This window comes from Anneissia japonica, unplaced genomic scaffold, assembly GCF_011630105.1.
Source record: "Anneissia japonica isolate Jap-2015-1 unplaced genomic scaffold, ASM1163010v1 scaffold287835_len3118868_cov185, whole genome shotgun sequence".
NCBI classification, from domain to species: Eukaryota; Metazoa; Echinodermata; class Crinoidea; order Comatulida; family Comatulidae; genus Anneissia; species Anneissia japonica.
Window position 1 is genome coordinate 2,426,992 of NW_022737223.1, and position 23,311 is coordinate 2,450,302.

The 23,311-nt window shown below is 33.7% G+C and overlaps 2 protein-coding genes across 4 annotated transcripts in view; one reads left to right on the forward strand and one right to left on the reverse strand.

Moving 5' to 3' along the window:
- LOC117117141 (F-box only protein 15-like) overlaps positions 1-9,435 on the forward strand; it is a 9,805-nt gene extending 370 nt beyond the window's left edge. For 2 of the 3 annotated variants that reach the window (XM_033261350.1, XM_033261349.1), the window contains exons 2-15: positions 1,546-1,648; positions 1,913-2,173; positions 2,569-2,682; positions 2,813-2,905; positions 3,189-3,398; positions 3,694-3,820; positions 4,016-4,098; positions 4,361-4,416; positions 4,630-4,728; positions 6,163-6,278; positions 7,076-7,137; positions 7,421-7,458; positions 7,803-7,882; positions 8,294-9,435. In XM_033261350.1, coding sequence (XP_033117241.1) covers positions 1,554-1,648; positions 1,913-2,173; positions 2,569-2,682; positions 2,813-2,905; positions 3,189-3,398; positions 3,694-3,820; positions 4,016-4,098; positions 4,361-4,416; positions 4,630-4,728; positions 6,163-6,278; positions 7,076-7,137; positions 7,421-7,458; positions 7,803-7,882; positions 8,294-8,383 — 1,524 coding nt within the window. In that variant the 5' untranslated portion in view covers positions 1,546-1,553 and the 3' untranslated portion in view covers positions 8,384-9,435. Of the gene's footprint in view, positions 1-762; positions 862-1,545; positions 1,649-1,912; positions 2,174-2,568; positions 2,683-2,812; positions 2,906-3,188; positions 3,399-3,693; positions 3,821-4,015; positions 4,099-4,360; positions 4,417-4,629; positions 4,729-6,162; positions 6,279-7,075; positions 7,138-7,420; positions 7,459-7,802; positions 7,883-8,293 lie in introns of those variants that run through there. The other variant, XM_033261348.1, reaches the window with a different exon arrangement.
- A 150-nt stretch (positions 9,436-9,585) lies between these two features.
- Positions 9,586-23,088, reverse strand: LOC117117142 (group XV phospholipase A2-like). Its single transcript, XM_033261352.1, has 8 exons — positions 22,691-23,088; positions 18,200-18,353; positions 15,700-15,818; positions 15,444-15,542; positions 14,827-15,054; positions 14,413-14,658; positions 12,678-12,825; positions 9,586-12,224 (listed from the first exon to the last, which is right to left on the reverse strand). The coding sequence occupies exons 1-8, from the start codon at positions 22,809-22,811 to the stop codon at positions 12,095-12,097; spliced, it is 1,245 nt and encodes a 414-aa protein (XP_033117243.1). The 5' UTR covers positions 22,812-23,088; the 3' UTR covers positions 9,586-12,094.
- Positions 23,089-23,311: the final 223 nt, after the last annotated feature.

The following is a 23,311-nucleotide window of genomic DNA, read 5'->3' on the forward strand; positions in this document are numbered from 1 at the left end:
CTCTAACTTCGATGGAGTGATTGAGGGTGTATCGCTCCATAACCCCATTAAGGGATTTCCAGGAACAATCTGCTGTTTTCGAATAATTGTTCTCTAAATTTACACCCCTCCCGCCTAAAATTCTTCCCACTTGTTGTGGTGATTAGGGTCATACCATAATCCTAGACCAAGGGATTTTCAGGAACAATCTTCCCTTTCGAGCAATCGTTACCTATATTTACCACCAGTATAAAAATGGCTGAAAATTATAGAAAGGTGGAGCTATTATTAAACGGGACCTCCGGTCCCCCTCTAACCTCGATGGGGTGTGAATGAGGGATACACCATGCCTATGTGTAATCCAAGGGATTTTTAGGAACAATCTGTCGTTTTCGAACGATATTGTTTTCCAATTCCTCTCCTTATTGTTTCCCAACTCCTCTAATATTATCCCTACCCCTCCCCCATCTCCTTCCCCGCCATCCGCACTTTTTATCCCTCAGCCGTGGCCATTAGATTGAAGAATTTGTGCTGTTTTGAAAAACATCGCTAATTTCGCGGCCGCACACACAGTGAAGTAAATAGTGAAATCTGCAGTCCAACGCGATCGTATCTTATCTTATTGTTGGCTGGAATTGTGGGCTGGCTTGTTGTTGGCTGGCAGATTGTTGGCTAGCTTGATGTAGCTGCGCTTGAGCTCTCCTTTTTTTAACGGACCTGCGCATTTTTTTGACAGAAGAGCAAACAGTCATAGAGGGCGGTACACACAATTTTACTTCGAGAATCGAAACCCCGGCTGTTTCGATGGCGACGTCAAGCTTTAAGCAGTTTAAGTGAGGTCAATGATGTTATTTTTCAACATGAAGCAATACGAAAGATAAAGTAATAACGAATATAAGTTAGTATAGGAATGGGCGCTAATGCACTTTAGTACTCCACCCTCCATAGAATGGAAGTTCTATGATCGGTGTATTTTACATGTGTTAAGGCTGTACTAGGCCTTAGATAGAGGTCTACCACCACTCTACTTGTTGTAGGCCCTAGACTTTGATCAGGATAGGTAGGTAGGGAGGCTATTCTTTGATTTGATCATACCTGACCTCCTGCACCAGGCCAGGGAGGGTTGGCCAGCTAGCACTGAATATTAATATTTTGGTATACAAAACCACCCATTTATTATAGGCCTAGGCTAAATCTAGGCCGTAGAGAGGCTAGACTAGGTAGACCTGGCCTGGTGATGGAGGACATCGGTATGGATTCTTAGAACTTAGAATTCATTGGACTGGTGGTAACTGGTATATTTCATTAAATGATAATTGGTTGGTGAAGTCTCCAATCGACTAGTCCAATCCTAATCTCACTCAAGTATGGGAAAAAATCAGGTTATAATTAAAAATAGCCAGTAAAATATAAAATTAATAGATAGTATCAATAGGCCATCCCTATTCATCATATCAATTTAAGAGAGGCAGGCCTACTTTACTACAAGCTGTATTTCGATAATAATAACAGGACTATTAAATAGTACAGACAATACTTTGCATTAAAATAAAATTTGTCTTCCAGATCACACGATGGGTGATCATCACAAGAAGGTTCTCAGAAATTACCTGAAATCTCATCAGTCAAAATCAGGGATTGGAGATACAGAAGGAAATGCTGATGAAAGGTAACATTGATTTCTGCATGATTTTCTAGAGGCTGACCAAACCCACCTTCCCCCACCCCAACAAAAAAGAAAAAAAATCGAATCTTATAATAAAAAAAAGTTGAGGTCCAAGAACAGAAATTTTCTTTTTAAACTTGTTACTAACATTGCGGCAATACACTACTGTACATGTTAATTATTGATAAAACATTGTTCATTTGGATCCAATATAAAACTATGGAGCATCTAAACGAATATATTTTACAATGTTAATTATTGTTTCAGATCTCAAAACCCAAATCTAATTGATAAATTTGAGGGTTTGAAAGTCTTAAAAACTCCTGTAAAGGCAAAATCAAAATCTCCAGTTTCTGCAAAGACCCCAATACAGATGCAGTTACCGAGGAAGTTCACAGCAAGTCGGAAAGCCAGCATTGATGACATGCCAGATGAGGTCTTGCTCTACATCTTTGGGTTCCTGCCAGCGAATGACCTCCTGACATCAGCCAGTGTCTGCAGAAGGTGGTTGAAGCTATCCAATGATGAGTATGTATATGTAGTAGAGAATTTAAATAGTTTTTATTATATCTATATTCTCACCAATTTAGGGGTCCCCAGGCCAAACCTTTTCAAATGGGAGGGTACAACATATTTAGAATAGATAAGTGAGTAGCACTAAAATTAGTGGCAAAACGGGGGGTTGGGGGTGGAATTTTCGGTAGATATGTTATTTTCCAGAAGGTGCTCTCGCGGTAGTGAGGGAGGCTTTATCGATTTCCAGGAGACTCCTGTGACTTGGGTAGACTTGGGACCTGTGCCAATATCAGATTTTTTTTTGTTTGTTACATGAATACCTCATAAATTAGTTCCAATGATGTCAAAAAACAACTGACAACAAAGATAATTTGATAAACTTCAACTTAATCATCTTTTGCCTCCAGTGTTCTTTGGCAGGAATTGTACATGAAATACGGACAGTTAAAGAAGCATGAATCGGTGGAGGTTCAATTGAAGGTGCATGGAGATATCCGATGGAAACGAGAATGTATAAGAAGGTAATATCTTCTCTCAAGTTCAGTATCTCTTTGCTCTTAAGTCCCGATGGACAAGAGTAATATGTTGCTACGACGTGGCGCCACAAGTTAAAACTTGTATTGGTAATTCAGTATTGTTTTTTTTAAATAGATGCATTGAAAAACGTAACTCACGGCTTAAGTTGTTGCTGAAGAAGAAAAGCAACTATACTTTGCTTCCAGCAGACACTAAAAAAGTCATCGAGTAAGTAGTGTGTTTTAAAAAAAAAATTACTTCTCCTATTTCTCCTTCTGGTTGTCCTTGATACCACATGATTTTATTCATTTTAATTTTTATGTCTTTCTCAGATTGTTTTATGTTTCATGTATTGCCATAAATCAAATTACTTTAACATTTATCGAGTGTTTTGGGAGAAAACTGCTCACTTTTACTGGAATATTTTCTCTTTATGTTTTTCAGAGTCAGTTGAATTATTATCCTAAGATTTATTGTAAATTTTAATTTTATTATATTTGAAAAATTCTAGAAAACTTGGCATCAGATGGCAGTTAGTTTTAACAGACAGTGACAAGAATGAGCATTTCTTCGACCAATCAGATGTATATCATTTTCAAACATCAGTAACAGTACGGTGGTATAGTCTGGAATTTCCACCAATCAAAAGCCTCTACCAAGCTGCAATATATGCCTTAGCACCTCTATTTTTCCATAAGGATGGCAGTGCAGTTAGTAACAGGTGGGTATTTCTACATACTGTAACTACAGTGCACCCTTTAATTCTCATCAATATAGCAATCATTTATGTGACCGAACTCTGGGACCACCCCAAATTCAGTCACAAATTGGAGGGCTAACTGTATGTTATACAATGATTAATAAAATTAAGCAGTGTGAAGAGAGTACTGTATCCTAATTGTTCTTGTTCCATACACACTAAACTAAAGCAGTAATATGTAAGCTCCTAACAATAAGGTAATTTTTAATTATTAATACCATAGTTCAGTTGATATTTTGTGGTATATTTTTTTCAGCCCATGTCAAAGATCTCTACTTCTGAAGGTGAGGCTAGATGGCGGCTTTACAAAAGAACAGATGGGTGCTGACGAAAGAGTAAGCCTCCACAGTTTGCGAGGGGGCCTAATTCTTGGGACCTGGAAAGTAAGTAAAAAATCAAACTTCTTAGTTTCCTACTGCAAGATATATATACAACATTTGCCTCAAACATTGCTACTTTTAAAAAATAAGGGTAGGGGTTTGGGCCCCCATTTTTTATGTATCCCCTTCCTTACTTTATGTGTATCCCCATCCTTACCTAACCCTCCTGTGTTTGACAGTTAACGATTTTTTTGACAGGATGGTGGTGATCTTGCTTTTTTAAGCCAGTGCCTTCACTGTGCACATCTCATTCAAAAGTGTTTGCGTGGGTCATCTGACAGGTATAGTAATATCTTATCAAATATCTGATATGACCATATATGGGTATTGTGCTTCTCATGATCAATTTTTCTTTGACGAAATCTTTATTTTGAAGATCTAATACTTAAAAACCATCAAACTTTCTATTAGTCACAATAGCAGTTTTTGAATGGTACACCCCCCACCCCACCTCACCCCACTCCTACTTAACCCAATTCACAACACCTCTGCATTAAGTTTATCATTGAATTTTATCAAAATTTCTGTTGCCTTCATCTACAGCATTTATCTTCCATTATTAAAGAAGCCACCAATGGATGATATTGACCCACAATATGGTAAGATAGAAATTTGTTTTTGTAGTTAGTGTAATGAGAAAGATGCAAAATCATGGAATCATTTCCTAACGTACAACTAATAGGGCCCTGTGGTTGAACAGTAGCTCGATACTAAACAGGTTGCCCTGTATAAACAAAGAAGTCTATTATTGAAGAGTTTAAAATGTCACTAAAGCATGTTATTCTCACAATACTTGATTTATTTTGCTCAAGGTCTCCATGACTACACCTGCATTGTGGAGTTGCGTAACCAGAGGGCAGCACAGTGGAGTCAACAGTTCAGGTTCCTTCATACTTCTAAGTCAGACTTAAGTAGGTTGACAAGCACTCTATTAATATAATTAATTCACTAAAGCTAACGTGCGTATACAGACCTTGTTGAATATCATTTCAATAAATTGAATAGGCGGCTCGGGTCACATGATTTATAGTGGGTTTTAGGGTTTGTTCACATCTATCGAGATCGCGAGACGACAGTGCATTGAATATGGCTTCGCCTTGTTGTTGATGTAAGTCACATCATAGATGTTGCAAATGTTGGTTGGATTGCGAATTATAATTTGGTAAATCACTTAGAAGTGTTCCAAAATTAAATTTTTAAACACTTTAATCAGTTTGGTTTGGTAAGGATCCAATGGATAGTGGGAATAAAGCCTGAAAGTTTTTTCAAGGAAAGGTATGGTACCTTCACGACGTACATATTGCTCCAGTGGAGTTGTTGCCGGCTGAGGTAGTTTTTAGGCCTAGGCCTAACTCAAGAATATTATTCATGGCAAATGCTATTGCAGCATGAAAAAAAAAAAAAGAATATTATTTTACAGTTATTTTAAATCCAAAATTAAATCATAGGATGTTTGTAGTTACTGCCAAGTATAATGATCATCATATGACATAAACAAATACTATTATTACATACTGGCATTAGGATGTACCATACCAACCAGGCTTATTATCACCAGCCTGTTTCCTAGACCAAGTTTGGTTGAGCAATCAGTACCGTTAAGGGTTATTTTCTACATTATTACCTGCTCGACTACAGAGATATATAGTCGAGGAGTGATAACTCCCTCTCTGCTCCAGGCCCTGGTCAAGGCTTGACACTCTCTGTGCTGCCTAGACCTATACTTGTATATAGCCTACACTAGCAGCATTCCAGAGCCTAAATAAAATGCACGGAGATTGCAGGCCCAAGTAATTATAAATTACTATTTTTTAAAAACATAGTCCTACTTTTGGTCACTGTCTAAAAAACACTCTCTCAATATACTGTGTTCAAACTGAGTGCACTGTGGTTTACGATGTGGTTGTTTACATTTAGTACCCACTATATGTCATGTGACCAGTAATAGCTGGAGGCGCCGATTTGGTCTATTATTATTTTCAAAGCACTGATAATAAAAAGGAGTAAAATATGTTAACCTCAATTAGGATTTGAACCAGGGAATTGAAATGGCTATATAAAGCATTGTACTCTCTAAACCGTAGGGCCTTTCTGGTATATGATATGAGTTTGCGTCAGGAAAATATCAGGAGTGATATTTTGCCCTACCTGACATGTTATCGTACTGAATACTCAGTACGTCCCCAAATACTAGCGTCAGGGCAAAACATCACTCCTGCCTCACATTTTCAATATAGCAGAAAAGCAATAATTATTATTGATCAATTTTAGAATTAAACATCGATAATAGGTAAAGTAGTTGAAATTTTAAGAAAGTAGAAATTTAATAATTTTTTTTTTCAAAGATGATGGGTTTGCAAAACTAGTGCTAATAAGGGATGATGTAATGGAGGATCATTCAAGTACAATTAAGAAACTTTCTCTTCCATGGAAAACAGAGATCTTCAAAGGAATTGTACAGGTACAATTATTACTAAACTATAAATACAGAAATCTCATAGTATTTTGCATTCATTTCATATAATATATGAAACATTATGTTTTGTCCTGCAGTGGTGTATCATGGTGTGCGCTCGTCAGAAAAGTTCTCTCTTCCCCGGCTTCCCACAGAAAATTTGCTGAGTATAAAATTTCTCGAACTAGCTTCTCCACTCACATCCTCCATGCTAATATTCCTAGATATGCAGCTGCATTTCTTGTATTTTGTATGCCTTCAAAATAAAATGTATCCTAATGAAAATTGAGTGGATTACCGTGACCTCATATAGTCCTGTTAGTATATCTTGAGTTCAAATACCAAAGGAGGAATTATTTTTTCTCCAGAACCTGTATAATAATTCTGATAACCACCATATTTTACACCTGCCAACTCTCACACATAATGATTTGTGAGCCTCACATCTACGTCGTATTATCTCGCCCGCCAAGAAAATGTTATAAAAGATAAATAATGTACTGTATAGGTTGATTATACCCTAAAATTAAAATGTCATTAAAATGTGAATACAGTCCATATAACTTCCTTTTAATGAAACTGTCCCGCCAGATGAATGTAATCAGTTTCACCACTACAATTTTTGTATAAAAACATAGAGGCCGTTCTATTTTGTAATTTTTACATATAGAGGGCTATGTACAATTTTTTTGTCTCGCACATCAGACTCCAGCAAAGTTGGCAGGTATAGTATTGCTTTATATTTGTCTATGATCTTTATTTATATAAAACAAACTGATTCTATTTCTTATTTCTCCTCAAAGGACTTGTGCATTATGGATTTAACATTACATGATGAATTCAAAGAGACAATGTGGACAGTAAGGTGAGTGTTAGTTATGGATCACAGACCTATAAGAATAAAGTGCAAACATTATTCTAAAAGTATAACCATAGATTCAGAATACCTGTTCTAATTCAAATTATATATTTAAAATTATGAATCTTATGCATTTTTGTTGTATAATAACAATGTGGTAGCTAATATCCCTCTTCTTGATTTAATCTAATTATCTGATTAATTCTATTAATAGTTAAAGGATTGATAAATAATAAAATTAATTTTTACTAATTCTTTATTTTTAATAGTTGATCTTATTTTTTCACAGCTCTCCTGTTGCAATATATGAATCAGACGATCATAAAGGTTTGTCAATTTAAACATTTTGTTCTTCATGTTAGATAGATAGGTAGATAGATAGATAAATGGTTTATTAAATAAAAATCACATTAAAGTACATCTTTGCAGCAAAGTGGAATTGTGATTTACAGAAGCTAAATATATGTTGTCTGCTTTTGTTACTTTAATCCTTCTTGAAATGATAAGAAGAGAAATAACTTGGAAACAATATATTACTAGTACATGTGAAAATAGTACGTGGAAATTTATGTTGTTGGAACTTCTACAAAGCTCAAGAAAAAAGAGAGTGGTAGTGCTCATAGTAGAGGACCATTTGGTTTCTGCACTTTTAATAATTTTTTCTCTCACAGTTGATTTCACATATGATGGCCCTGCTTATCACATCAAGCACTCTGATGATATTGGTCATGTGATCTTGAGATTAATCTGGGTATGTTGGCAAATGAGATATATAAACAAAAATATATATATACAGTATACACAATTTAATGTTGAATAATGTATTATTTCTTGAAAATGACAAAAACTAATAAAAAATAATTTTGAAATTAATTGGCAGTAACATACACATTTAAACTTGAGCATAGAAATTATTGAATTAAAAAAATGTGTACCCTGATTTTTATAGTGGATTAATGATAATTAATTTATAATTTTTCTGTAAAATGATGGGTAAACATTTTTCAATTATGTTCATTGATGATTTATATTACTTCAAAATGGGAAAGATAATTTCAAAAAATGATTTTTTTTTTTTTGGTATTTTGCATGGGACAATACTTTAATGAGTGTTAAACACTGATGTATAAAGTAGGATTGTACACTTCTAATGTTATTTCAGATTGAAGACAGAGAGGTGTTCATGGTGACCAAAGGTGAACTATATCTATCTTGCAAAGCAATTAATGACTGGTTCAGCACAAGGTACTAAGGCCAACAAGAGCATACCCAGCCAGTCAACATCAAGCCATTTGGAAGCCACCAACTTGCGGTGAACTAGAAGGAAAAGGAATAACATTGAGTTTGAATGTCAACATATGGTTGACAAAGTAGGACCAAGATACACAGTACTAATGTCCAGTGGTGTAACAGCTATGACCTCTCACTGGCTAAAGCTATGACCCTTTGGTTCCTTCATCACACCATTGCTAAGGTCAACAAAAGTCAAACACAGTTACACTTTTTTATTTTATAAGAACCAGTAAAATTTTGGCCCAAGCGAAGTGTTCTTATTTCACTCTCAAAATGTACTTGTCTTATAAATTTTTAAGCAATTTCAGCCTCAGTGTTCTTATAAAAATGTCTTCTTATAAAAAAAAAAGTGTAATCGAACAATCAAGCCATTTTAAAGCAACATTAACTAGAGGTGAACCAGAAAACAAAGGTCTCAGAGTAGGCCTACAGCATGAAGAATTATGGCATTGACCATGTCATGCCTGTTAGTTGAAAGAAATGCAAAAGTTGTGCTGTTGCTCAGTACTTGCCTTCCTATTACAAGGACCTTGGTTCAATCCTTAAAACTCGCATTAAATTCTCATGCTTGCTGGATGGTGTAAAGGGGAAAGTGCAATACTGTACTGTATATTATCATGGAGTTCTTTAATACAGAAAACTGAGAACATCATCAATAGCTTATAGGTGGCCAGAGCATGCCAGAACAAGTATTAATGAATGGATCGTTTATGTATACATATGAAAATGGATTCATAGGTAATTTATCAGAGCAAATATATTTAATTTAATGTGGAAAAATGGTTAAAACCTGGTTAAATAAAGTAAACAAATTAAATCGGTATGTAAACAACAGTTTGGGATTGATAAATCACTTGACATAACCTATTTGAAACAAATCAGTACAGGATATATTTAAATATTGACAGATTATCAAATGAATTTTATCCTGGACTGGGGAGCAATAAAAATATCATTGTATTATATTATACTAAGTGCATTTAAAATAAATACAAGCCAACTACAGTACCATATATGATACATTAGAATATTTATTACCAAAATGATCAGAGAAGAAACAAAATCTGCAGCATAACTATAACAGCATAATAACAAAATTATGCTGATCATATAATATATATATCTCGTCTCGTCTTGTAATAATACAAGGAAGTAAATAAATCGTTTCTACTGGACTTACTTTATTCAATAGCGATATTTCACGTCCAATCCATAAATGTATATATATACACATATATATTCACAATACTAAGTGATAAGATTACTTAATTTTGGAAGAACAAAATTAGTAATCAAATTGCAAGATCAAATTTCAAACTATAAATAATAATCATGAAAAATTAATTATTATTATTAATATTATTTGTTTAATTTATTTAATTTATTTTAGAACCAAATCGACTATAGAAAAAAAGTTAATAACTTAACAAATCTCCACTAATTTTAATTTTAAAAATTTGCTTACAAAATTACATCTTTCTGTTAATATTATATTTTACATTTTTGGATTGACAAAATGTACAAGTCAAGTATACTGATAAACATAAGTATATTATGCATTGAAAATAAGGTGCGAATTTGTAAAACCATAAACACACGCTCTATAATTATTCCTTAATTATGGACAGATAACCACAACAATGTATCTACAATTTTCATTTTACAGTTTTTGTAGACATTGTAGGCAAAGTCTACTAAAATTATTTTAAAACTAAATGAGGCATGCCATCCAAAAACCAGCAAAATAAAAATTTGACTATAATATACTCCACATTAGGGTCATTTACTGGAATTATGAGTACAGTAATAGTATTGGGACTTCCTAGTATACAGTACTGTCACATTCTAATGCTAATTATTTAGTTTAACATTACACCAGTAAGCTGGTTAAGTTACGGTATGCATAAAGTAGTTTTTAAAAATTAAAAAATTCATTTTGACAATGACTATGCTAAATAATTGCATGAAACGTCATGCATTGGAATTGCAAAACAAAGTATCTCAGACACCAACAGTATACACAATAAAATGAAAACTACCATACCAAATAAAGGCTTGTACAATGTTATTGGTACTTTATTGGCTTATTGACTGCCAGATCTTTTTTTTTAAAGGTTTTGTCCCATGTGCAACAAGTATACAAATACAAACATACTTTCTTGAAATGTTATCAATTAAACATTATCATCAAAATGGTGTGTCTAATAAACTGACAGGAAAATATTAGAAGATGAGTAAACTTGTTGCTGGCATTGGACACTAACTTGTATTGCTCTGCCAAGTGTGAGTTTTCTTGTCCACTTTTTGCATCAGTTGGTATATGTTCAGAGGATGTCCCTACTTGTGCAAATCTTTTGTACTGCCGGCAACATAACAACAAATATACATACATTATTTGTATGTTATCGTCTAGGTGTATCTTTCCTGATATATCAGATGTTAAGTCGGCGCTACTACTGTGTATTACAATAAAGTAATAAACGCTAGAATGTTACTTCGGTTCCGACGAGTATAGTCGTTTCTAGCACCCTTAGCAACACCCTGCGGGACAGGGATACTCGTCGGTGACAGCAAACATATTAAGACATCGCAAAAATAACTTCAGATCTACAAACTTACAGTAGTTATTAATTCTATTATGAAATATATTCCATACAAATGAAACTGCAATGCAAACCACATGGTTAGATTACTGAAAATACAATACTTACAAAAATTTCCACCGATTACACCAAAAAACATGCATACCACACCTTAAACTCGTTTGGCAAACAAATTTTTGCTTAACCAAGAGAAAGATTAACCTAACCCAAGTAGCCACGACTCTAATCCATTACTCATAAATATGGATATTTTTTACATATATATATACCGGTATTTGCCTCATCCTGAATATGTAGAAATCTGGCCCAACAAGGGAGTATCATCCATCTATTTCGATGGTGTTTTCTGCATCAGGAGAAATAATATGAATTGATGTTTGTCCTACCTGATAATAATAATAATATGTTATATATATATATATATATATATATATAGCGCTTAATGCCAACAAGGCTAGTTATCTGGTTGTGTGTATCTGGTTGTGGGTTCGATTCCCACCAAATCCCTTGCAAGACTTTTTTGTAAGCATTTGGGAATGTACTGAGCATTCAGTACTATAACACGTCAGATAGGACAAACATTGATTCATACCATCTTTCTACTTCTAAACCTTTCCAAACATGAACCAAGCTAACCAAATCAGTAGATTAGCTGAGAGTATTTGAAGTTCCTAAGGTGACTCACTTTAGAGGCTTATTGGAAAAGTGTAGGGGATGTACAGCCATCCAGAAAAAGCTTTCACCCCAACTGGAAATTTGCTGAGCAAAAAAAAAATTATGCAAATAGCACCTTATTTTACTAGTTACTATAGTTCCCCCTCACTTAATCAAGCCCCCCTCCCCCACACCATCTTCTCCCATGCCAATATTCCTAGACACACCACCCACTGGCTCATGAGGCATTTGCTCAGCTGACAACCTTGCTATAGATTGTGCCTTTTCCTCACGACGTACAACAAATTGTTAGTGAAATTTCCTTTTAAGCTACAACTGTACTACCAGGTAAAACAGATCATGTGATACTAAATGTTCAGCAGACGTAAAAAATGTTCTAATGTCATAGGCTGTTATGTGCTGTTTAGTTGTAGAACTTTGTTAATTATATAATCATGTAAAGTAGAGTTTTGAAGAATGGCTAGATGTTCTCCTCCTGATATCTCATATTCTATAACTGGTTGCTTTTGCTCATTTTTCCACCTAGAATAAAAAAAAAAAAAATTATTGATTCATTTATATTAAGATATACTTTCCGTGGTAAAATCCAGAAATCTGCAGTTTCCCACACTAACACACTCAAGCTCCCACAAATCATTTGGATGTATTAAGTTAGTAATCATCTTTCAGAAGACAGCTAACCATAGGTATCAATGCACGCAGCCAAGTACTATAAGAGGTGTTAAGAAAGCTCATTATTAAACCTGGTGGCTTCTTCAAAATTGGGACCATAGCTGCAGACAGTCTATATTTAATGGTTGGCTGGGATGTCTTACACCATGAATGCACTTTCTCTAAACCAATCCATTGTGTGTGCTGTTCAAACTCATTTGTGTGGAAGATATTAATATACAATAATACAGAGCACATTCATTTTAATACACAATTTGTATAACAGGTAACATGTGTTTAATACAATCAAAATTAATGACTTACTTAAGTAGTGCTTTAAGGCTTCGCATATTAACTGTCCCATCACCTTGTCCAAACTTTATTTTAGGTTGTACATCGGGAAATTCATCTCCATATGTATACTGTTCTTCCGTAGGGACATCTTTGCCATGGATTGAGAAAACTGGAACACCTTTAGAGAAAAAGAATACTTTGTTAAACACTATATACAGTATTGTAGAATATTTAAATGGAAAAACTGAGATTTTTTTTTTTACAATATTATAGAAGCATGTCTTCTGTGGATGTGTGTGTGTGTGTTTGTAATGTTATATAAAATATCAATGTCTATTTCATGAATATTTACCTGAATACACTTACCATTGTCAATTATATTGAGTTACAAAGCATGTATTACTACAAGCAAAGACAAAATGATCAAAAAGGTACAGAGGTCCCAAGTATCCTGCAATTTGCAGGAGTCTCCCGTAAATCGGGACTATCTCCCGCACTCTCGCAACCGGACAAGAATCTCCCGGAAAATAACCCATTCCCCCGCAAGTTCATTAAATCTGCATGTTTTTGCTACAGCGTTACCTCTTTATTATCATTTGTCTTACAGAAGTCAGTGTTGATTTGTATCACCATATGGAGCAAAAGAAAAAAAAAAAAAAAAAAAAAAAAAAAAAAAAAACTACAAGCTAAGAACGCTTGTCTAAACAGATATCCCGGAAATGACTTCTTGCAACTAGGGTCTCCTAAAGATGTCACTAATAAAACAACAACATTTTAAAGATCTGAGGCATGTTGTGGCAAAATGGTTACGTTGTCGCGCAGGCCAGTATTGAATAAATGAGTTATAAATTATAACAGCTCAAAATTGTATAAAAATCAATTTTTTTTTCACAATAACCAACAGTTTAGTGTCTAATTAATCATGTCCCAAAGACTTAGTTCTGGAAGAGGTCAACAAATTGTTTATTTAACCTTATTTTAATAGTTAATTCTATTGAACATCGTATGCACACATAACTTTGGAAGGCAATTACTCAAAATAATGTTTATCTTGACTTTATGGGCGCTGTACTTTCACTTCCCAATAACTAAGGCTTGAAATGTCCAATTTCAGTGAATGAAATTTAGTCATTTTAAAGATTACATACTCAAGTATCTGAAAATACCAGTAACTTAAATTTCAATTGTTGCTACAACTTAGCTATTTTGCCACAGAATGCCTCATATGTCTAGTTTTGGACTTCTGCTTGATCAAGTCACTGAAGTTCTTGCTTATTATTAATCTTAATTTTTTGAGGCAATTAAATCCATGATCCATATAAACAAACTAAGGACTTTGGAACAGCCACAGCCAGAAAGTAACTATAGATTCGGCAAATCCAACAATTTCCTTTTAGCGGAGATATTCATGTTATACTGGTTTACTGGGTAGCTCAGACACAAAGAGACCCTTTGGGAGAAGCAAGTTACTTAAAGAGCTAGTCCACACACCTCGAGCGCTTTGAGACCACCAGTATAAAGCTGTATGTAAATCTAACTACATTACATAAATCTTTAAAAGTTCTAGAGAATTGTAAAACATTACGCATATACAATACTTTCCATTCTGAGGTATAAAGTGAAAAATAAAATTCTAAATTGCTTTAAAATGTTCTTTAATAATTAGTTGAAATTTTGATTTCATTTGAATGTATATCTTTAACACATGATAAAAACTTATATAAATTTTAATGTGAAACCTAGAAATTGAACATTATTAGCATACCTGGGGCTTTCACTTCGTTATTCAATGGACTTGTGTCTTTCCAAAGTTCATAGCCAGTTTCGTAGCCAACATCGTTAAAGAACACTTGGTAGTCGTACGCTGTGTAGTTACGCTTTGGGGTAATGACAATCGCCTCATCTTTGGCCCACAGTCTCTGTAATGGGGCTAGTAATGCACTGCTAGGGTACGTACGCTGTGCTTTCCTGGCCTTTAATGCTTCTACAGCCCACACACCAAAGTCATCCCCTGCAACAATAAAGTGTAGTATGAATATGTATAACAATAATAATCAATAATAAAAATATCTATACAAAAAAAACCCAAAAAAAAACACCACTAATAGTATCATCTCATAACGTGTGTGTCAAAGCTAATATATACACACTACAATTTTTTTTCAGCAAAATATCTCACCTGAGGCATACAGCCTGATGATTTTTGTAGCGCCCCCTAGTGGTGGTGCGATTGGCACCCATGATTGGATAAACTTGTCTTTCCAGTCTTGGTCCTGGTGGTTAAGGAAGTAGAGACCAAACATACAGCCTAGACTGTGGCTAATCATCACCACCTTAGTGTTACCGTTCATATAATAGGTTTCTTCTATAAGAGCTTTTAAATCTTTAAAATACTGCGCTGCTTCATCTGAAAAGGTTAAAAAAAACCCTAATTATATAATTCATAATAGGAGCCTCACGTAACCATACATTTTGTTTTCAGATAATCTATATTGCATACTCTCTCACTTTACCAATTCTAACAGGCTTGTGGAGCAGCCAGTCAATATAGTGTGGAGGCCACATGCTCCATATTACATCCAATCAGAGATGAAGATGTGAGAATGTTTACACTTGTTAGCAATAATTAAAATTATTCTATGAGGAAACACAAAATATTTGAAAGTAAACACTGTTCCCATCATGGCCTTTAATTAAATTAACATTGGAGGTAATATTGTAAATAAAATAAATAAATAAACATACAAAAAATGTTATGTTCTCAATTAATTGTCATTTATCAACAATGAAACTTACTCGGAGCTCTTCGGAAATCATACGGGGCTCCACGAACAGTTGTATTCCTCACGTATCCTTTGGCTACAAGGGCATTTACTAGACCAACATAGTACTTGGCTGTTAAAAGAAAAAGGTATAATTATACAAATTATATGATTATACAACACAAAAAGTACATCAAACATTCATATGATCTCGGGTAATAAATAATAATGCATGGTGTTTTTCTTTCACTTGTTGTTGAGAGGTAGGATTGTTTACTAATAATACGTACTGAAGCTTTCGTGGCTTGGATCCAGCCATTCCACCGTAGATGTTGGACCAAATCCAGGCACAGTGATGTTTACACCCGGTGGAAATGAGCTTGTCCTGGTGGTGTTGTCATATACAAGTCTATGATAAGGAAATGAGAAGGATTATGGATTATTAAACACCCTGTACAAATATTAGTCATTATAATACAGAACTTCACAAAATCAAAGAAAATTATCAATTTTAAATGTGCTACAGGCAAATTTGTCGAACATTGTATAGGAACTTTGTTCTGCCTTGGCTTCTCCTGTTACTGTTTCTGAGGAAATTAAAATATTATTATTATTATTATTATTATTAATTTGTCTAGTTTTCAAATGAATAATTAAGTATAATATTTTTTTTTTCTATTAATTCCCTTAAAGTTTCTTTTCCAATTGCTATTGTTTAGTGTATTCATTTTTCAATTTTTCTTTTGCTTACAGTATTATTTAATTTCTTAGTTTATCTATTTATATTTCCTTTGTTACTTGTTGTATATATTGAGGGTTCCTAATGACCAGCTCCGGCTGGATGGACCACCCTCACAGAATATTGTTGAAATAAAAAAATAAATAATTACCATAATTACTTTATCATTAATTTGTATATTTAATTATTCATTAATTTATTCATTATTCACAGGTTTACTAATCTTCTTACAGGCATTTATTTATATATTTTTTTGTACAATTCAGATAGAACATTAGATGCTAACCATTTAATAAACACTAAATTATATTTTGCAATTTTTAGATTCATTAAGAAATGACTAATCTCAGTACTATATTTATTAGCTAAACCTTTTATTCATCATAAGTTAATTAAAAAATAGCTTTTCCAGTGATAAATAACATACAAATTATGTAATTCAGGGTTTTCCCCTTTTTTTTAATGGTTATTATAGCAGGTTTTATGGCAGTATGATTTTGAACTTAGTTTTACTAATATTATATTAACTTTGACCAATAATTTGAATTAGCTTTTACAATCCTCAATGATATCTTTAAGGATTTCAACCATATTCCTGTCAATTTATTGTCTTTATGTTACATTACCGTTAGTCAGAAGGCTACCCAATCTGCATTATCTTATTAATTGCTAAAAACAATTTCTAATCATATTACTGACCTAGCAATGTAACTGGTTTTTATTGCCTTTAGACTTTGACCAATAATTTAAAGGAACCAACAGTGATGACAGTAAATTTCTGTTTATTGCCTTCATGTTTATATTACCATTAGTCTATATATGCTACCTTATCAACATTATCTTATTCAACTGCTCGGGACACCTGTTAATGGCATTAATGTACATTATTTCTATAGCCTTAACAATCTGACCAATATAGTGGACCAACCAATTAAACCTGATTCATTTATGGAAGTTTTATTAGGATTTGAAATATGTGGGTAGAGAGAATGGGAAAGAAACAACTATTTCACCATAACAGGTTCATCCCATTTGATTACCTGCTATATTCTTATTTCACATAAGTAAGTGTTGATAAAAAGCAAAATATGGAGAGGAAGGTGAAAGGGGGGGGGGGGATAAATGTCCAACTTCACACGATTTTTAGACATTTTTAATGGAATTAGAGGTTCAGAGTAAGATATAATTCATTTTATGGTTTTTCATATCACTTTATTACTTACTGTTAAGCATTTGGTTTATTTACATATTTATTGATACTTTATGTTTTAAATAGTTTTAAGTAGTTGTTTTTTAGGGTATGCAGAATAACATGTGCCCCAGATAAGAAAATACACACCTTATGTTTTCAATGAAGCAGTTGACAAATGGAGGGACAAACTCTCCTACATCTAGCCAGATAGAGTATTCACTGGTATGTTCCTTGCAGTAGAAGTGTGGCACCTCACTTTTGTTCAAGGACGCCCTTAGCTGGCACCCGCCATCTCCAGGCACTGCAAAATACACAAATCAATGGTGATGTTGGTAGTTCATGAGTCGATATTTACCTGGATAAACTGACTAATTGTCTAATCCCTCTCTCTTAGGAGAACACCCCTTTAAAATAATAGAACAGTCAACTCCTGGTACCAGCACAAGCGAAGATGTGTATAAGAGACAGGTCATATACAAGTCTATGCCAAGGAAATGAGAAGGATTATGGATTATTAAACACCCTGTACAAATATTAGTCATTATACAGAACTTCACAAAATCAAAGAAAATTATCAATTTTAAATAAGTAAGTGTTGATAAAAAGCAAAATATGGAGAGGAAGGTGAAAGGAGGGTGATAAATGTCCAACTTCACACGATTTTTAGACATTTTTAATAGAATTAGAGGTTCAGAGTAAGATATAATTCATTTTATGGTTTTTCATATCACTTTATTACTTACTGTTAAGCATTTGGTTTATTTACATATTTATTGATACTTTATGTTTTAAATAGTTTTAAGTAGTTGTTTTTTAGGGTATGCAGAATAACATGTGCCCCAGATAAGAAAATACACACCTTATGTTTTCAATGAAGCAGTTGACAAATGGAGGGACAAACTCTCCTACATCTAGCCAGATAGAGTATTCACTGGTATGTTCCTTGCAGTAGAAGTGTGGCACCTCACTTTTGTTCAAGGACGCCCTTAGCTGGCACCCGCCATCTCCAGGCACTGCAAAATACACAAATCAATGGTGATGTTGGTAGCTTATGAGTGGATATTTACCTGGATAAACTGACTAATTGTCTATTCCCTCTCTCTTAAGAGAACACCCCTTTAAAATTAATAGAACAGTCAACTCCTGGTACCAGCACAAGCGACCCTCTAACCATGCATCTTCCTCATTTTTTTTTAAAGACTGTTGTGCTAACACACAAAAGTGTGTTTCGATTAAAGAGTTTTAAAATTAAAGATTAACAATCAAACTTTTGTTATCATTTTTAGTGTCACTTTGATACAAACCTGATAGCAATGAAAGTACATCTTCAGCATTTATTATGAAAGTGGAAGCATAAATGAAGAATTGGTATCATAAAAATGTGTATTTTTATTTTCGCATACTTCTGTTTGTTTTTGTATTATAATTTTGCTTTTTATCATTGTTTATTACACAGCTTTATGTTTCATAAAGTAATTATAAGGATTTTGAATAGTTTTCTGCAGTTCATCTTTGTCTTTTTCCTCACGGAAGTTTAGAAATGGAAGCACCCTCACAAATAATGACGTGGAAGGAATTGGAACACACTTTTTTATTTATTTATTTGATATGATATTACATGAAAAAAGAAACATAAATAAAGAATTGGCATCATAAAAATATGAATTTTTATTTCGCATACTTTAGTTTGTTTTTGTATTATACTTTATAATTTTGCTTTTTATCACTGTTTATTACGTAGCTTTATGTTTCATAAAGTAGTTATAAGAATTTTGAATAGTTTTTTTGCAGTTTATCTGTGTCTTTTTGCCTCATGAAAGTTTAAAAATGGAGGCACCCTCACAAAAAATAATGTGGAAGAATTGAAACATGCTTACTAAATTATTTGGCTTAAAGCCAGGCTACGAAATGAAAAAATTGATATGTTTGATTTTCTAAGACACAAAAAAAAGGTTTTTGATGAAAAACTTTGGGACAGTTAATGAAATACAGATTTTTGAATATCTAAAATTGGGGGAAATAGCTGGAAATATGGTGGAAAAAGCATGGTTACAACCCAAAATCAGTTGTACAACATTCATTTTTTTTGTCTCCCGAGCCTGGCTTAAATTATTGTAATGTCTAATAATAGACATTGGTAATCATTTTTAAGCACTAAGGGAGAAAATAATGTACTATATATATATATAACAGCTTTTTTTAAAAAGGAAAACAACTATGAATCTCATTAATGATTCTGAAAAATGCAATACACAATGTATTTGGGAACAATATATTTAATCTCATTTTGACAATAAATAAGGGAATCTTATATTGATCCAACTTGGTTTCTTGGGAGTCAACAATGCACACCTTTTGTTCTATACTTACAACAAAAGTTGCAAACTAATTCTTAATTCAATTGTATCTGGTGACTTAGAAGCAGCTGACTACACTAACAACAGTTGTTATTATAAGACTTACAAGTGTACATTTGACTATGAAAGAAGTGCTTTATCATACTTTTTTACACAGCTATCGGGGCGGATCCAGAGATGTCCAAAAGGGGGGCCGATCGAGGCAACACTGTCCTGGGCTATCATTTTTTTCTTTTTCTTTCTTTTTTCTTTCCTTTTTTTTTAACCTCCCAAAAGGGGGGAGGGGCCAGGGCCGGACCACCCGCCCCCCACCCCCCAACAAAACCTTCCCTGGCTATCAAGAACTAGAGGGAAGATTAGCAGAGAAATCATTATCAGTTCGAAACTAAACAGTAGAAACAAACCGATCAATATTCTTGGATCTGTTTGTAAACACTTGACCTTATCTTTGTAGTAAATAAATATTTAATATCAAATAACACTACAGCTGGTATAGCATTTTACCACTGACCTAGCGGCACTAGCCTAAGGTAGTATAAACAAACATTATATAAGGTGTACAGTAGGATGGTTCCCATCTCATGATAAAATCACGCCATTATATGTCTGAAATGGTGTGACTTTGTGAGGAATATATTAGTATTATGACCTTAGAGAAAATTGAAAGTCAAAGATATGTGGCAAAGACAAGCCAAACCAGTCATTCGTCGCAAATCGTGTTTCAGAGAAAATGGCCAAAACATGCTGGAATGTCAAATTTTTAAAAATCTATTTTATTGCATTAAACTAACCTTTATATATCTACACATCATTCTATGCTGTTATTTTCCCCCTTTTCAATGTTAAAAGAATACTTTTTAAGGATTTAAAGATAGTTTCTGCATGAGAAATGCCTGAAATCATAAACTTTGACGGTTAATTTCTCACATATTGTTCTTTAAACAGCTGTGTGGTTAAACTCTTGTAACTTCATAAGGAAATGTCCGATTTTAATGATTTTTTTTACCATTTTATAGCTATTATTTTACTCTCTAACACTGTATTAATAACTCAAAATCAATTTTTGCGCCGAGTGACTGGTTTGGCTTGTCTTTGCCACATATACTGCCTGTTATAAAAAAAAAATGAAAACATATAATCAATATTTATATTTACTTTCTTTATTGAAATAATTAATTAGTTTTCAATTGAAAGTCTTAATGTGTATAATCAGTCAGTATTAGATTTCATCATTTTAGTTTTGAACTGAAAGCAGGAAGCGAATGTTCAATTCCAAAAAAATGGCAATATCATTAGGTCTAATGTGAATTAGTAAAAAGTTAGTCTAAAATTTAAATTAAGATTAAATACATTACCAATGGATGGGCGAACTTATAAATGGGCTTCAAGTTATGTCGATGGTAATCATACTTTGTGCTCACTTAACGTTCTTGAAGACAGTTTCCATTTTATTTTTTATTGTGAAGCATATGAGGATATTAGAATTGAAGAATACAAACTATTGGAAAATGCCCTAAATTGCAATGGTCTAAGCAGATCATGGCTCAAATTCTATAAATAGTGATAATAACACAAAATATATGTTTACTGTATCATTGGTAACACATCTCTTACATATGAAGATGGCTCATATGGATTTTTTGACAAATTTTGTAAAGATTTCATTTGTAAAGCATGGAAAAGAAGATCTTCCCTTAAAAATGTTTGAAGTACTGTAGCCTATGGATTGTCTTTCACATTGCTAATTTTATAGTTAGTGATTCTTTGTATTGTGATTTTCTTTTTTTGTTGTTCTTGTACAACCTTAGAAATGTAAAATGTGTAACTTTTGTATTCTGTGTTAATATTTTCTGTTTATTATTTATATATTTCATCTAATAATCTATCTTTTTGTAGGTCTTGTTGTTAATAAATCTTTGAAAATGGTCTTAATTTATCCGACTTACTTTTATTTTTTAAACTCTTTGCTTGTTACTTTTGTTTTCTTTTCTTTTTGGACGCACCTTCACAAGAGGAAGTGTGCCACTGTTATAAAAGTGAAGATGCCAAATAAATTATTATTATTATTAAAACTACTCAAGAACATTCTTGACGGGGGGTCCAGAGAGAGCCTACGAGACAGGTAGATTGGCAGAGCAGGGGTGCTGGGGTGCTGCTACCTACAGCCACGAGTGACCCTTACTGGTGAAGAAAGTCACTGAACGAGCTACTCCTCCACACTTCAAGAGCCATGAGCTTGTTTGAAGGATACCGGCGCTATACTGTAATACACTAGAATAGGACTACCATTAATCTGTGTTCAGAGGGAGATGTTTTATGTTTAGGATACCAAAATTGTCGTAAGTCAAAAAAGTTAAGATGTTCCTAATATATATCTTAAGTTGATTTATTACCCAATCTTAGCAAAATCTTGGCTTAAAAATCGTCTTAGATGACGCCAATGTACAATCGACTTTCTAATTTTAAGCAATTTTTAAGCTAAGCAATAAGGATAAATTTGACTTAAGCAAAAAAATGGACTTAGGACGAATTTAAGCTGATTTCTAATTTGATAAATCTTCCCCACCCCCAGCCTATTGCATAAGGCTTTCTTAAACTTACTTTGCCTAAGCTTGGCCTCAACTTAGCCTAGGCCAATAAGCCAAATAAATGAACACATACCTAGGCCTACAATTAATTCGTTTCTTTCTTTTACTTTAGAAACAAGTTCTGCTAAATAAACATGCATAGAATATGAATCCAGGACCGAATGGGAAACAAAGGACAGTTCATAATAATACACACTAGGCCTAGGCTACGCTAGGCAAAGTTAGAAGGTTAGACTAGCCCCAGGCACCATCATAAGACTAGGCCTAGCTAGCAGCATCCGATGTCCACGCCACCACAACGCACACACTCGGTCGACGTGGATGACTACTAGGCTAGCTAGGTAGTAGTAGCTGAGCTATCCTAATCCTCTCTTTCCTGGGTCAAAACAATGTAAATTCTCTTACGCAACACGACCGGATTTCTCTTGGATTGCTGGTGAAGTGTTCCGGTAGTCAACAAGGTATCGACAACTATAACGACAAAAACAATAAATAATAAGTCGATCTTCTTTAGTAAAAACAGCATATTTACAGTTCAAACGACACTCTACTTTTAATACGTCGTCGCGTGTCGCCCCGATACGTTCATCAAAACTATCATACAAAAAAAAACGGCGGCGGCGCTGATCAATGAGATGTAAACACTGCCTCCCTTCTCGTGACAATGAAAAATATTTGTAATTAAATTGCGACTGTAATACACATTAAATTGCTATTTACAAAAAAACAATATTAATATCTGGATATGATTCAATCCAATTTTAATCGAATATCAAAATTTTGTCCTTTTAGAATGATTGCTAAGACGAAAGGTCACGTGAATTACAGAGAGATGAGCACGTGATGCACACTCCCTTATCACACCCATTCTTAATATCAAAGGATCACCTGATACCGATTACGCGTTACATCATACATCATTGTCGTTCCTACAACTATAACAATGCATCTTGGCCTACTAAAAGCGGTGGTCTTTTTGGAGGATTCAGTATGTACTGATACAGATCTCCCTCCAATTAAAGACCA